Below are 13,097 nucleotides of genomic sequence, written 5' to 3' on the forward strand. Positions count from 1 at the left end.
TCCATCACGGTGTCCCGTTGCACCAGAGGTGGTTTAGTCATGCTGGCCACATGACCCGGAAAACTATCTGTGAACAAACGCCGGCTCCCTCAGCCTGAAAAGCAGGATGAGTACCGCACCCCATAAACCAGGGGTCAGCAACCATTTTCAGCTGTGGGCTGGTCCACCGTCCCTCAGACCATGTGGTGGGGACTATATTTTAGGGGGGAAATGAACGAATTCCCATGCCCCACAAATAACCCAGAGATGCATTTTAAATAAAAGCACACATTCTACTCATGTAAAAACAAGCTGAGTCTGCGGGCCGGATTGAGAAGGCAATTGGGCCGGATCTGGCCCCCGGGCCTTACGGTAGGTTGCCTACCCCTGCCATAGACCCTTTTGACTGAACTTAACCATCCTGGAGTCCTTTACCTTTTACCTTACTTTACAATATTTCTTGGATTCAAGATTCAAATAATATAAATCTCTCACAAAGATACACTGTGAACACTTGATGGAGAATCCATATGTTTTTTTCTAAGTTTTGGTACATCTGAACAACTGTCTCACGTTCATTGGGAGGTATCTAGGACGATAGACACTGCTCATTTGTTCTGAGGCTCCCAGAATTTTGAGGCCTTACCTTCACTGGATTTTGCTTTATTAATGTGTTCTAAAATATAATAATAATAATAATAATTTATACCCCGCCCTTCCCAGTCAAGACCGGGCTCAGGGCGGCTAACAACAAATAATATCAACACAAGTATAAAAGAAACAATTCAGTTAAAACGCAGATTAATACAATGTTAAAATTCAATTTTAAAATTAAAAATCTACGAATAAGATAAAGCCATTATGAAATAAAACCTTAGGGGAGGGTAACTGTGGGGTCGGACTGCGTCAGTCCGAAGGCCAAACGGAACAGCTCTGTCTTGCAGGCCCTACGAAAAGATGACAAATCCCGCAGGGCCCTAGTCTCCAGGGACAGAGCGTTCCACCAGGTCGGGGCCAGTACTGAGAAGGCCCTGGTCCTGGTCGAGGCCAGCCTAGCCACCTTGTGACTCGGGATCTCCAGTATGTTATTATTTGTGGACCTTAATGTCCTCTGCGGGGCATACCGGGAGCGACGGTCCCGTAGGTACGAGGGTCCTAAACCGCATAAGGCTTTAAAGGTCAAAACCAGCACCTTAAACCTGATCCTGTACTCCACCGGGAGCCAGTGCAGTTGGTAAAGCACTGGATGAATGTGGTCCCGTGCCTGGGACCCCGTAAGGAGTCTTGCCACGGCATTCTGCACCCGCTGGAGTTTCTGGGTCAGTTTCGAGGGCAGCCCCGCGTATATATAGTCTATCAAAGCTGCTCCCCCCACCCCCATTGTCTGCACTGCAATTGCCTTGGGTCACCTTAGGCAATTTGGGGCTTTCATCAACAACTGAATTGCTATTAGCCATTTTAAAAATCAAAACCCCCAACCCCCCCCCAAAAAACCTTCCAAAAATTACAATTAAAAAATCCTTCCCCCCCCTCAAAAAGTACAATGCAAATATGCTAGCATTTCAAACATTATCAGGATGCAAAAACCACAAATCCAAAAATCCTGCCTGTACTGATTTGAAAGGGAAACATCATCCCTCCATAATAGCTCAGCAGCGTTACAACACAACACTGCCATCTGTTGCCCAAAATACAAATTGCAACAGTAAAACTTCTTTCTTTAAAATTCGTAGTAATAATAATCTAATTTCTAGATGAGGAGCAACTTTGGCCATTTCCCCTTGCATTGCCAGTAGGTGTTCCCTTCTGTGCTTCTCCCCACTTTCTCACTTGTGAGTTATTTTATGCCAATTAAGTATCAATGGGTCCTGTGTGTATATAACTGTGCACACCCCTTGTTTCTTACAAATGTTCAGGGCCCAGCTGTAAATTCTGTGAACCGCCCTGAGATTTATCGGCATAGGGCAGTATGCAAATTAATATAAATAATCAATCAGCACACACCTCGGCAGTTTTCTGGTTTTGTGCAAATCAGAGGGATTAAAGAAATCTCTATCTATCTATCTATCTATCTATCTATCTATCTATCTATCTATCTATCTATCTATCTATCATCTATCTATCTATCCATCTATCCCTGACCCGGAAATAGTTATGAGCAAGTAGGTATGGAAAGGTATTAATAGTTATGAGGAAGCAGTAGGTATGAAAAGAGGAATAGCAAAAAGTGATAATCTAGCCTCCCAAAACATTGAAACAAATAATCTATCACCCCAGATTTCTCCCACCGTATTGGATTGTCCCTTTATTGGGTAAACTTGAATTTACCCAATAAAGCATCATTACTAGCAATGTTTGAGGGTAATGTCATATGGACTATGCAAATTAAACGGAAAGGCAAACGGCTATAAATACACAGTAAACTTTGGAGTTGAGAAACCCTTATACCATTAGTTTAGTATCTGAGACACCAACTGCAGTGTTAGGGTCAGGATCTGGGGATTAGGGGTTAAAGGTTACAGTTCAAGGGTCAGGGTTCAGGTTAGATTTAGGGTCAGGAGCAAGCTTAGGGGTTATGGTTGTGGTTTGAGTCAGGGTCAAGGGGACAGGGTTAAGGTTAGGGTCAAGAGACAGCGGTTAGTGGTCAAGATATAGGGATGAAAGGTCAGGATCAGGCTTAGGGGTCAAGTGTCAAGGTTAGGGTTAAAGTCACCTGCTTTGGGTGATAACTCCTGAGTGCCCCCAACCCAGAAATGCATCAGGATAATACTAAACGAGTATCTTGATTTCCATCACCAGCCTGTACAATATGCCAAACAGACGAACTGTAGTGCTACATTGTGAAGTAAGCAAAAAGGTTCCGACTCAGCATCTCAAAAAAGGAGGCTGTTGGAAGCCCACACTATAAAGAGGGCGAGAGGGGTCATAGATCTCATCCATGCTGCAAAGAAAGTCCCTGATCTTCCAGTGCTTTCTCTAAACCAGCTTGTCACATATCTCCTCTTCAAATGCAAAACAGGCTCGTCAAATGCCCACCTTTTTAGGATAATAGTTTAATTTCCTGGAATGGGAATGTTTGCTTCTATTGAATTGCTGTGTATTTTTTCGCATGGGGCATTCCATTCTGTTGTGACTCTTATTCCAGAAACTGTTGTTTTTAACAGCTTTTTCTGCTTCTTCTGTCTGGGTGTGCCTATGTGAGGAGAATGGCTGCTGAGAGAGGTTTCCCTGGATGCTTCTGACGAGGGCGGTATGGTCTAGGGCAAGGTCAGAAACCGGTTTGAGAAGGTGATTGGGCCACATCCGGCCCACGGGCCTTAGGTTGCCTACCCCTGGTCTAGGGTGAAGCAGAAAGAGGAAGAAACCTGTGCTTTCTATAAGGAACAAAGTGAATAAGCAGGAGATTGTAGATGTGTTCTTCTCAGTTATATGTTTTTGAAAGTAAAGTTCTTTTGAAAACAAAGAGACTGGACATATTATATCAATCATATCATATCATATCATATCATATCCACACACCCCATACCTGAAAGACGTGCAGGACCTGAGCAACCGGCTCTGGCCTCCCACTATCCAACAAGGGTCAAGGGTCCAAAGAGAGGGGAAGAGAGCCTTTAAAAAGCAGCATTGATCCCTCTCAGCATCTGGAATCCAGACCAAACTTTCAACAGAGCTGGCCATCTTTGCTGATTATGAGTAAACCAAACAGCTATATTGTAATGAATAGGCTAGGATTAGTCCAGTTTCAGAGCCACAGGGCTCTGGTTTATTGCGTAGTCTTGTTCCAACCTTCTGCCTGCTTCCCCCCTACTTTTTTCAATATAGTTTCCTAACCAGACCACTGCAGTGTGTGTGTGTCAACCTCAGGGTTCTGGATTCCCCTTGCGGCAAGACGCCTGGAACCCATGCTATTGAAAGTTATGGACCAGAGTTGTGAAAGTCCAGCATGCTCTTCTGAGATATGGGAGACTTGGTGAGTTTGGGCTGCCTTTACATTGTAATTTATAAGGTAACTGTCTCAGAAACGCAGGGTGTGTTGGTCTCTAGAGTTCATGGCTTTTAAGAAGTTTATGTGGGAAGTTCAGCCTCATTCAGCATGCTTAGCTCTAGTTAATGCATGAAGGGGTTAAGAATATAGAGTAAGAGCTCTAGTTAATGCATGAAGGGGTTAAGAATATAGAGTAAGCTGTTCTCCTAGACTAAGCTAGGTTACACCCCCTCACCTTTAGTGATGAACAATTTAAGAAGTGCATTAAAACAGGGTATTTAAAAGGTCTAACAGCCTACATTCCCATGCTTCCTCTCCTGGGGCTCTCTCTTATTCTGCCTTACATTTGGATCTAGCTATCCAGCAAATTCTTCTTTACTAAACCAATCAAATAACTACACAGGTTATGGGCTCAGAATATGTGGAATATTTTATTGAGATTCTAGTGAGGGATATTATGCAGGGTTTCAGCTTGATGAAGGAAATTAAAAAAATGATTATTTTTCTCAACCACGAGGTGCCAGAGAGAAGCTTTTGTTTTATTGTTCTCCCTGATAAGTCTAAATACCAGAGATGATCAAATCCTCCCTCCTCCCTCTTGTGCAGTAGGCAGAAGTTCTTTCTTTCTTTCTTTCTTTCTTTCTTTCTTTCTTTCTTTCTTTCTTTCTTTCTTTCTTTCTTTCTTTGAAGTGTCTCTTTTTATGATAGTCAAAACCTTGTTGCTGCTCAAAGCTGCAGACAGCTTAGAATAATTTTACTCAATGGAACAGGTTGGAAACCATTATGAAAGTAAGAGGCATTATAGCTTGCATCCAGGAAGAGAAGCCTAGAGCTGGCGCAACAGTAATAAGATGGGAACAGAATGACATAGCAGTGTCTATTATTTTGGGTAGTCTTTCAGACACCCAGATGGTCCGCGCTAAACACTGCGATACTGCTACCAAGATGACTGGCAATTTACCAGCCTTTTGTATTTACAAGCACACATTCTCATCAAGCTTGAAGGAACTATTCCAATTAAAGCTTGAGTCCAAGAAAGACTAACAATCATTTGACAGAGTTCCTAGCCATTATTGAGGAACTGGAACAAGCAGATTTTAAAGCGGATGGTGTACTGAGAGTTTGCTACTTTTTGGAGTCACATAATTTGAGACATTTGCCATGCGGACAGATGACAAACCAAAAGTAACCCTAACTGATGTCATTGGTTGTCACAGGCGCGGTAGCGGCTACTCTAGAGTAACGACTCCTTACGACGTTGCCTTTTCATGCTTTTATTTGGTGAAAGTTATTTACAGTGCAGAGTCAGTACTATGTACATGTTGTCAGTCTGGGTCAGAACCTCCGAATGGGGGTTCCCGCGTTTTCCTCCAGCAAAGTAGCCTGGGAACATTGAATCTCCACCCCCGCCGCTTTTTGCGCAATTCCGGCGTTGGCGGGAGCGGTCTTCTGGTCGCGCTTTCCCTGCTTCCCATTTCCTCTCCTGAGCGGAGCAATGGCTCTGATACCCTACCTGAGCCATGCCCTCTACTTACTGATTCCCCGCTGGAGACATCCCCCTCCCTGCTCCCACTGGCGCTGGGAGATGAGCTTGAGCTTAAGAGGGGAGGAGGCTGTCTGTAGCTGCTCTCCCTCACATTGGTCATTTGAGAAAGGGATGAAAAACCCAATCTCAGAAGAAAGGGAAGGCTCCATCCGAAACCTATTTGTTTCAAATGTAATGGAGGACATATATCCAAATGTTGTGAAGCCCCAAACCCAGCGAAATCCCCTTCACTTAAGCAACCAAATCCCAAGTGAATCAAAATAAGCATATATTTTTTGCACGGGAAGAGTCTATGGGAAGAGTTGCATGGGAAGAGTTGATACAAAATCAGGCAAATGGTTAATTGATTCAGGATTTCTTCTCATATGGGTTATGATAAATATTTATTTGGAGGCATTAAGAGTATTAATTCATCAGTGGATGGAAGTATTCAGTTGTTGATACCATGAAGATATTTTTATTTAATTTCTATACACTACTGCCCTATACCCAAAGGTATAGATAAATGGACCTATGATTTATTTGACCATCATAACCAACAGTTGGGGGGGGTGTGTGTGCCAGGGAAACAGGCAAGCTCAGGTGAAGAGACTTTGCTCTGGTTTTAATATTTCCAAGTACGAATTTGTTTTCTTTTTTGAAGTTCTTTTTATTGATTTTTCAAGGTACCGTGTTTCTCCTAAAATAAGACACGCCTATAAAATAAGCCATGGCAGGGTTTTCATGCCTTGAAAAAATATAAGACATCCCCCGAAAATAAGCCGTAGTGCAGTTCCGGAGGGCGCCAAGGAAGAGGAAGAGGCCTGTCGGGTTGGGGCCCGGAACTGCTGCAGCCCCGCCAAAACATCCAGCAGCGCGCGCTGCGTGGAGCCCCGAGCCAGCGGGACCCAGCAACGTCGCGCTGCTCTGGGGCCGGCGGCGCTCCCTCGCTGCACTTTGCTTCGTGCGGGCGCAGCGCAGCTGCCGGACTGCCGGGCTGGCTCCCCCGCCTAGGTTCCTTGGCGAGCCCCGTGCCCGATCTCCGTTTCGCGCTCTCCGTCGCTCCCTCCCGGGCGCCAGCAGAACCTTTGAATCGCGCTCTTCTTTCTCATTCACATTTTGCCAGCCTTGAACCCTTCCCGGCCCCACGTGGACGCCTGCGCCTCTCACAATTGTCCGCGGAGATGGAAGGAGAAAAGCGCGCGCGGCGTGTGTGTGTGAGTGTGGCGCAGTGTGGGGAGAAGCAGCGAGAGATGGTCCCGGAATTGGGGTGCGAAGGCTTCCTCGGTGGGAAGCTCCCTGACAGCTAGACGCACGCGGTCAGGGGGCTTGTGCTGTGTCTGCGGGGCTGCCAACTTCCCGGCACCTTCCGGGTCACTTGGCCAGCCCAGGACGGAGCTCTGCAGCAACTGAGGCTCCCCTCCCACATCGTGCTCTTGCAGTGGAGCTGGCTCAGGGCTCCATGCGGTGCGTGCTGCGGGCCCCGCTGAAGCGCCGACAAAGCGCCTAGCAGCGCCATGCGGAGCACCCCGAGCTGCAGGAGGAGGAGGGGGATTCAAAGCGGTGTGTGCTGCGGGCCCCGCTGAAGCGCCAACAAAGTGCCCAGCAGCGCCATGCGGAGCGCCCCGACCCAGCGGGACCCAGCAGTGCTCTGTAGCACTTTGAATCCCTCTCCTGCTGCTGCGGCTCGGGGCGCTCTGCGCGGCGATGCTGGGCGCTTTGTCGGCGCTTCAGCGGGTCCCGCTGGCTCGGGGCTTCACTCGGCGCGCGCTGCTGGGCTCTTTGTCGGTGCTTCAGCAGCAGCAGCAACTTACAGGTAATTTTTTTTAAAAAAAGACACCCCCCGAAAATAAGCCACCGTGGGGTTTTTTGAGGAAAAAAAATATAAGACGTGTCTTATTTTAGGAGAAACACGGTACGTGACAAAGAATAAACAATAACCTAACACAACTAATATGGTCTGTGACAAGCAAGATTACTGTAGTATGGTAAAGTGGGTAGGGCATTTTGCTTGGTTAAATGAAGATGTCCTCGCCTGGTCCTGATCTGAGTTTTGTCTGTGTTCCTTCTCTGAATAATTCATGATTATTTTTTTTAAAAAAAGATGACAACTTAAATTTTGGGTATGTGTTTTAAGGATTTTCTTTATTTCTTTATGTATATATGTTAAAACCTTTTAAAGTACAGTGGTGCCTCGCTTAACGAATGCCCTGCTTAACGAAATTTCCACTTAACGAAAGGATTTTTCCAGCGGAGGTTACCTCGCTAGACGAATGCGTTTTACAAAAAATTCGTCTAGCGAATCGCGGTTTCCCATAGGAATGCATTGAAATTCAATTAATGTGTTCCTATGGGCAAAAAAATTTCAAAAAAATTTCAATGCATTCCTATAGGATTCGCTAGACGAATTTTTCGCTATAAGAAAAGACCCGTGGAACGAATTAATTTCGTCTAGCGAGGCACCACTGTATGATTGATTTTTATGTTACATTTTGAAATCTAGTTTGTTTTGTGCCTATGAGGCTCAACAAGTTTCCTGTAACACAATTTATTTGTAAGAATTTGTATAATGCTCCTCCTGCAAATGTTCTCCATATGTGGTGGGGATGCTTAAGAGTCATGGGAAGAAATTCTAGCACAGCGAGATTTGGCTTAGATTTAAATTAATCTTGTATAATTTTATAGAAGGAAGTAAGAGCTGTCTTTCTGGTTCATAGTGAGAGGGTTCACTAGAAATGTTCACAGACTTTCAAAGGAGAGAGTTGCCGGCTCCTTCAGAAACACCTTTTATTCTGGATGTAAAACCACTGAGGTCCAGATCTATTAAATATAGCAGTTGTTGGTAACTTTGGTGAAGAAGGGAGAAACCAAGCCCTGGAAGCTCCAGCTGGAGATGAAGGCCTTCTCTCCTCAAGAAAACATTTTTAAAATAATCAGGCAGTCCGTCCAGGAAGGTTATAAGTACGTCTTAAAGTATAAGAATAAAGAGTTCACTTCCCTTTCAGTCCGTCCCAGTCATTCTTTTCTCTTCATGAAATACTCCCTCGATTCTCTTCTCACTCAGAAGCTGATAAAATCCTGGCAGTATCTTCTCCCCTTTCCTTTGAAGCATGTCCATGATTTAAAATCTAAATATTCTTCTTGATCATGGCGTTTGTGCTCGCATAGGGTCGCCTCCAGGAGTTCCAACCCCCATAGGTGCTCGGCCCAGGCCCCCCCACCCCTTAGAAAATCAGGGTGGGTTAAGGAGCATCCGCGGGGCCAGCGCCCCCCCCATCCAAACCCGGGGGGGGGTCAGGGGACTGCCTTACTCCCCTGGCAGCCGCCAAAATTCCCCATGGGAGTCGGGAGCGATGGTACGGGTCAGCCATTACTCCCACGGGCACGAGCGGAAGTCCAAGAAGAAAACATTTTTATCCAGGATTTGAATCAGTGTACAGACAAGTATGGGATGTCCCTTGCCTGAAAGCATGCATTTCTCCCACAAATTAAATGAGATGCTGAAGTAAAATTCAAATTGCTATAGCTAGAAGCCTGCTGCCTGTCAGCAAGACAAGCTGAGAGGAAACCTTGGTATCATTCTTGCTGGGAAGCAGAACTTTCCAAACATAACCCCAGAATTGCTGGAGAATGGCAGTGCCTCTCCAAGATGGGAACCAGGCCCTTATAACCAGGGCAAGTAAATAATGCCTGCTATATTACAGCCATGCTGGGGGAAATACTGGAACACAGAAAGTGAGGTATTTCTCAAAAGTAAAGGCACCATAATTAACTCCCTACCCACAAAATAGACTAAAAAACCCCATAATGACAAGAGATCCCCTTAGATTCCCCCGTGTGGCTGCTGTTGTGACCGCAATCAATCCTATACATCAGGGGTCAGCAAACTTTTTCAGCTGGGGGCCAATCCACTGTCCCTCAGACCCTGTGGGGGGCCGGACTATATTTGGGGGGGGGGGAAATATGAATGAATTCCTATGCCCACAAATAACCCAGAGATGTATTTTAAATAAAAGCACACATTCTACTCATGTAAAAACACCAGGCAGGCCCCTCAAATAACCCACAGATGCATTTTAAATGAAAGGACATTTTCTACTCATGTAAAAACATGCTGATTCCTGGACCGTCCGCAGGCTGGATTTAGAAGGCAATTGGGCTGGATCCGGCCCCCGGGCCTTAGTTTGCCTACCCATGCTATACATGAAACCACACAGAGATCATGAATAATAATCCTACTTGGGATGAGGAGGGACAGCTTTAAACGCTAGATGTCTCATACCGAAACAGCTCGTTTCAAACACACACACACACACACACACACACACACACACACACACACACACACAGCGGCCCCCTTGTAGCAAAATACTCATACTGTCCATTGGAATTCCCTGTCATGCGTCCATGTAGAGGCAAAACTGCCTAAAGTTTCCTGAAACCAAAAGGAACCAGGAACAAGAAGCCCACCAAACCTGCAGCTGGTTTCTAAATCCTATATTTCCAGGTGTAACAGACACACATTGGCACTTTAGTCTACAAAGAAATAAACACAAAATGGTACTGTTGACAGAAACACACGAACACAGCGCCACAGTCTCATAAAATGGAGGGTCTTGCTTTACGAAAAGAGAAAACAGAATATGCAGAACATCCATGTCTCCAATAAGTTACATTTACATTGCTTCCCACTTGCTTACAAAAAGAGCAGAATAAACTACAAGCAAAAGAAAATCTGCTAAGGGAGAAAGAGCACGTGTGTGTCGTCTGTGGCCATCAAGATCGAGAGCAGGCCCAACTTCCGTCTTGGACCCATATTGGCGTCGCTTTGTTCCTTCTCATTCATCAACAGTGGATTCCCATTCTGCGGCCACAGAACTTACAGCACAGTATGTGGGAGTTTGGAAAAGTTTGCTGGCAACTCCATCAGTGTTTCAAGCCTTAGTCAGGTTCGTTTTAGTCCTCAATGATTATTGGCTCATCATTCACAGGCTGCTGTAGATGTAAACCTGTTACTGGCCAGAGGACAATAGGCTTGTAAGGCCGTCTTGCAGCTTGTTTTGCTTCAGAGAAAGAAAGCAACTTGCGGATTTTCCTGGGAGAGAAAGAAAAGAAAATCTTGTCAGAGACTAGATACTTGTAACTTCCTTTTCCTGTTTTTATCAGTTGCTTCAAGATATCTTCAGTTAGGGAGCTGTATAAACATGCAGTTTCCTTTGTTCCATTAAAATTTTAATTTATTGTCCACTTTTCACCCTAAGCATTAAAAGCAGTTTAAAACATCCTCTAATCACAAAAATAGGGTGGGTCCTAAAAAATAATAATGGTGCTATTACCTCCCTTGATCTGGACACTAGACTTCTGTCAATACAGCCTAGAATAGTATTTACTTTTTTCTGCTGCTGCATCAGTTAAGTCAGTTAACCCCTAGATCCTTTTCACAAGTACTACTGGCAAGCCAGATGTCCCCCATCCTATATTTGTGCATCTGGTTCTTCCTGCCTAAGGGCAGAATCTTACATATGTTCCTACTGAAATTCTATTTGTTAGTTTGGGCTCAGTTCTTCAAACTGTTAAGGTCAACTTGAATCCCAATTCTGTCTTCTGCACCAATGTTATGCTGAAAGCTGTATTGAATTCCAATGGCAAATTATTAAAGAAATTCTGAGAGCTGATTGCCGTCCTTAGTGACACTGACAAAATGAAAAGATCTGCTGTCTAGCATGGCTAAGCCATGTTCAATACAGCTGTTTGCATTAAAAGCTTCCTAACTCATGAAAACCTACGTGTCTGGCCTCACAACATGTGCCCCTAGTTATGTGTTTTATGTATTATATTACGTGTGTTTTACTATCGAATTCTCATTTAACTTTGCTTGCTTGCTAAAATATGTTTTCTAAACCTTTACTGGAGGTTTTTAAGCAGAGGTTGGATGTCCATCTGTCGTGGATGCTTTAGTTGAGATTCCTGCACTGCAGGGGGCTGGACTAGAGGACCCTTGGAGGTCCCTTGCAACTCTACGATTCTATCCTCCTTGAGTGAGTCATTAATAACTGCAGCCAGTGAAGAAGCAAACTCTCTTACTAGCAGTTCTGTGATACTAGGTTTGCAAGTTGAAAAGTGTATGCAGAATTTTCTGCAAATTAAGTGGTAAATTCAGAACAGCAGCCTAAGGAGGACTCAACTTTTGGTTGAAGACGGCCATTTCACCAGATCTGTTTTTGAAAAAAGACACTATTGATTCATTTCAATCTTACTCTATCTTTTCAGAAGTTCAGCCATTAACCCATTGTAAATTCCATTTGATTGCTCTTAATAGAACCACAGAACGGACTCTACCTGGTTTCCTCGGTGGCCATGTAGAAAACATCGTCAGGAGCGTCAATCCAGTTCATCCTCTTCCTTTTCACTGGAAACATGGTTCCACCACGGATTAACCGGACTTTTGTTTGGTATGATTTCCCATTGAGCAGCAAGTTTCGATTTGGTCCCTAACGCAATATATAAACAACAACAAAAATGTTATGGATCCCTGCAAAAACCACTTTGGGAACAAGTATCTCTTAAATCAGGGGTCAGCAACGTGTGGCCCATGGGCCGGATGCAGCCCACGAAGACTGTTTTACCAACCCACGAGCCACCCCCGAATTGAGCCGCATGCTGAGCAAGTTACCGCAGCACGGGGACTCGCCGAGCAGCGCCGGAAATCACGTCTGCGCAAGCGCTGATACCAGAAATTGCGTCTGTGCATGTCCAGACACCGAAAATCGCTTCTGTGCAGGCGCGCTTTTCAGCGTCTGGGCATGCGCAAAAGCAATTTCCGGCGCCGTGGACATGTGCAGCCGCGGTTTCCGGCATCGCAGTGCGCCAGGCTGGCCAACGGACGACCTCTACGGGAGTGATCCGGCCCGTGGCCGGTAAACCTTGCCAACCCCGATCTTAAATGGACAGAAAATGAGAACTTTTCTTGCTGTAAATTCCTGCTCTGATGGGAGGCAGGGGAACATCCAGTATCATGTGAGATATCCCTGGCAGGAGGCAGAGCATTAGCAGTTGGAGGGGTCCCATTTCTCCAGACTGTACTGGAGCACAGCAGAAACCCTATATAAAAGGGGGGTGTTGGGAGGGTCCACCACTATCTGTGGGTGGCAAGCATTAAAGAGCTACCTTTGAGAGAGGACTCTGCCTCTTCTTTTCCCTTTCTCTGTTTTTTGTTTTATTCACATTATTTCTTTTCATCTTACTGTCTTATGAAAAAGTTTTAATAAAATCTCACAGGGAAAATAAATGAAAGGCTGTTGTGTGTGCAAACAGTAATAACCCCAGTAAGCTCAGCAAGAAAGATTAATTGGATTCAAGGGCGCACTATCTCGCCTTCCATCTCGGACCAAGAAGGGTGAACCAATTTTTTTTAAAAAAAAATATTTCTTTTCTTTTCTCTCATTACAAATACACTTATAACATACAGCCTACATAAACATCTCTCCCTCCCCCCGCCCCACTTTGGATTTCCCTCGGCTTCCATTTCTGATTTATTAATCTCAATATATATTCCGCTATTTTCTAGAAATATCATATTTTCCCTTTTATTACATTACTTATTCC

General features: G+C 44.8%; 1 protein-coding gene across 5 annotated transcripts in view; it reads right to left on the bottom strand.

Annotated features, from left to right (window-relative positions):
• Positions 1 to 10,084: 10,084 nt before the first annotated feature.
• MTA1 (metastasis associated 1) overlaps positions 10,085 to 13,097 on the bottom strand; it is a 57,363-nt gene continuing 54,350 nt past the window's right edge. For 3 of the 5 annotated variants that reach the window (XM_035103338.2, XM_060278074.1, XM_060278075.1), the window contains 2 exons: positions 11,832 to 11,983; positions 10,085 to 10,587 (listed from right to left, as the gene is read on the bottom strand). In XM_035103338.2, the coding sequence (XP_034959229.1) occupies positions 10,449 to 10,587; positions 11,832 to 11,983 (291 nt within the window). In that variant the 3' untranslated portion in view covers positions 10,085 to 10,448. Of the gene's footprint in view, positions 10,588 to 11,831; positions 11,984 to 13,097 lie in introns of those variants that run through there. The other 2 variants (XM_035103334.2, XR_004691821.2) reach the window with 2 other exon arrangements.

The sequence above is a fragment of the Zootoca vivipara genome, chromosome 8 (genome assembly GCF_963506605.1).
Source record: "Zootoca vivipara chromosome 8, rZooViv1.1, whole genome shotgun sequence".
In the NCBI taxonomy this organism is placed as follows: Eukaryota; Metazoa; Chordata; class Lepidosauria; order Squamata; family Lacertidae; genus Zootoca; species Zootoca vivipara.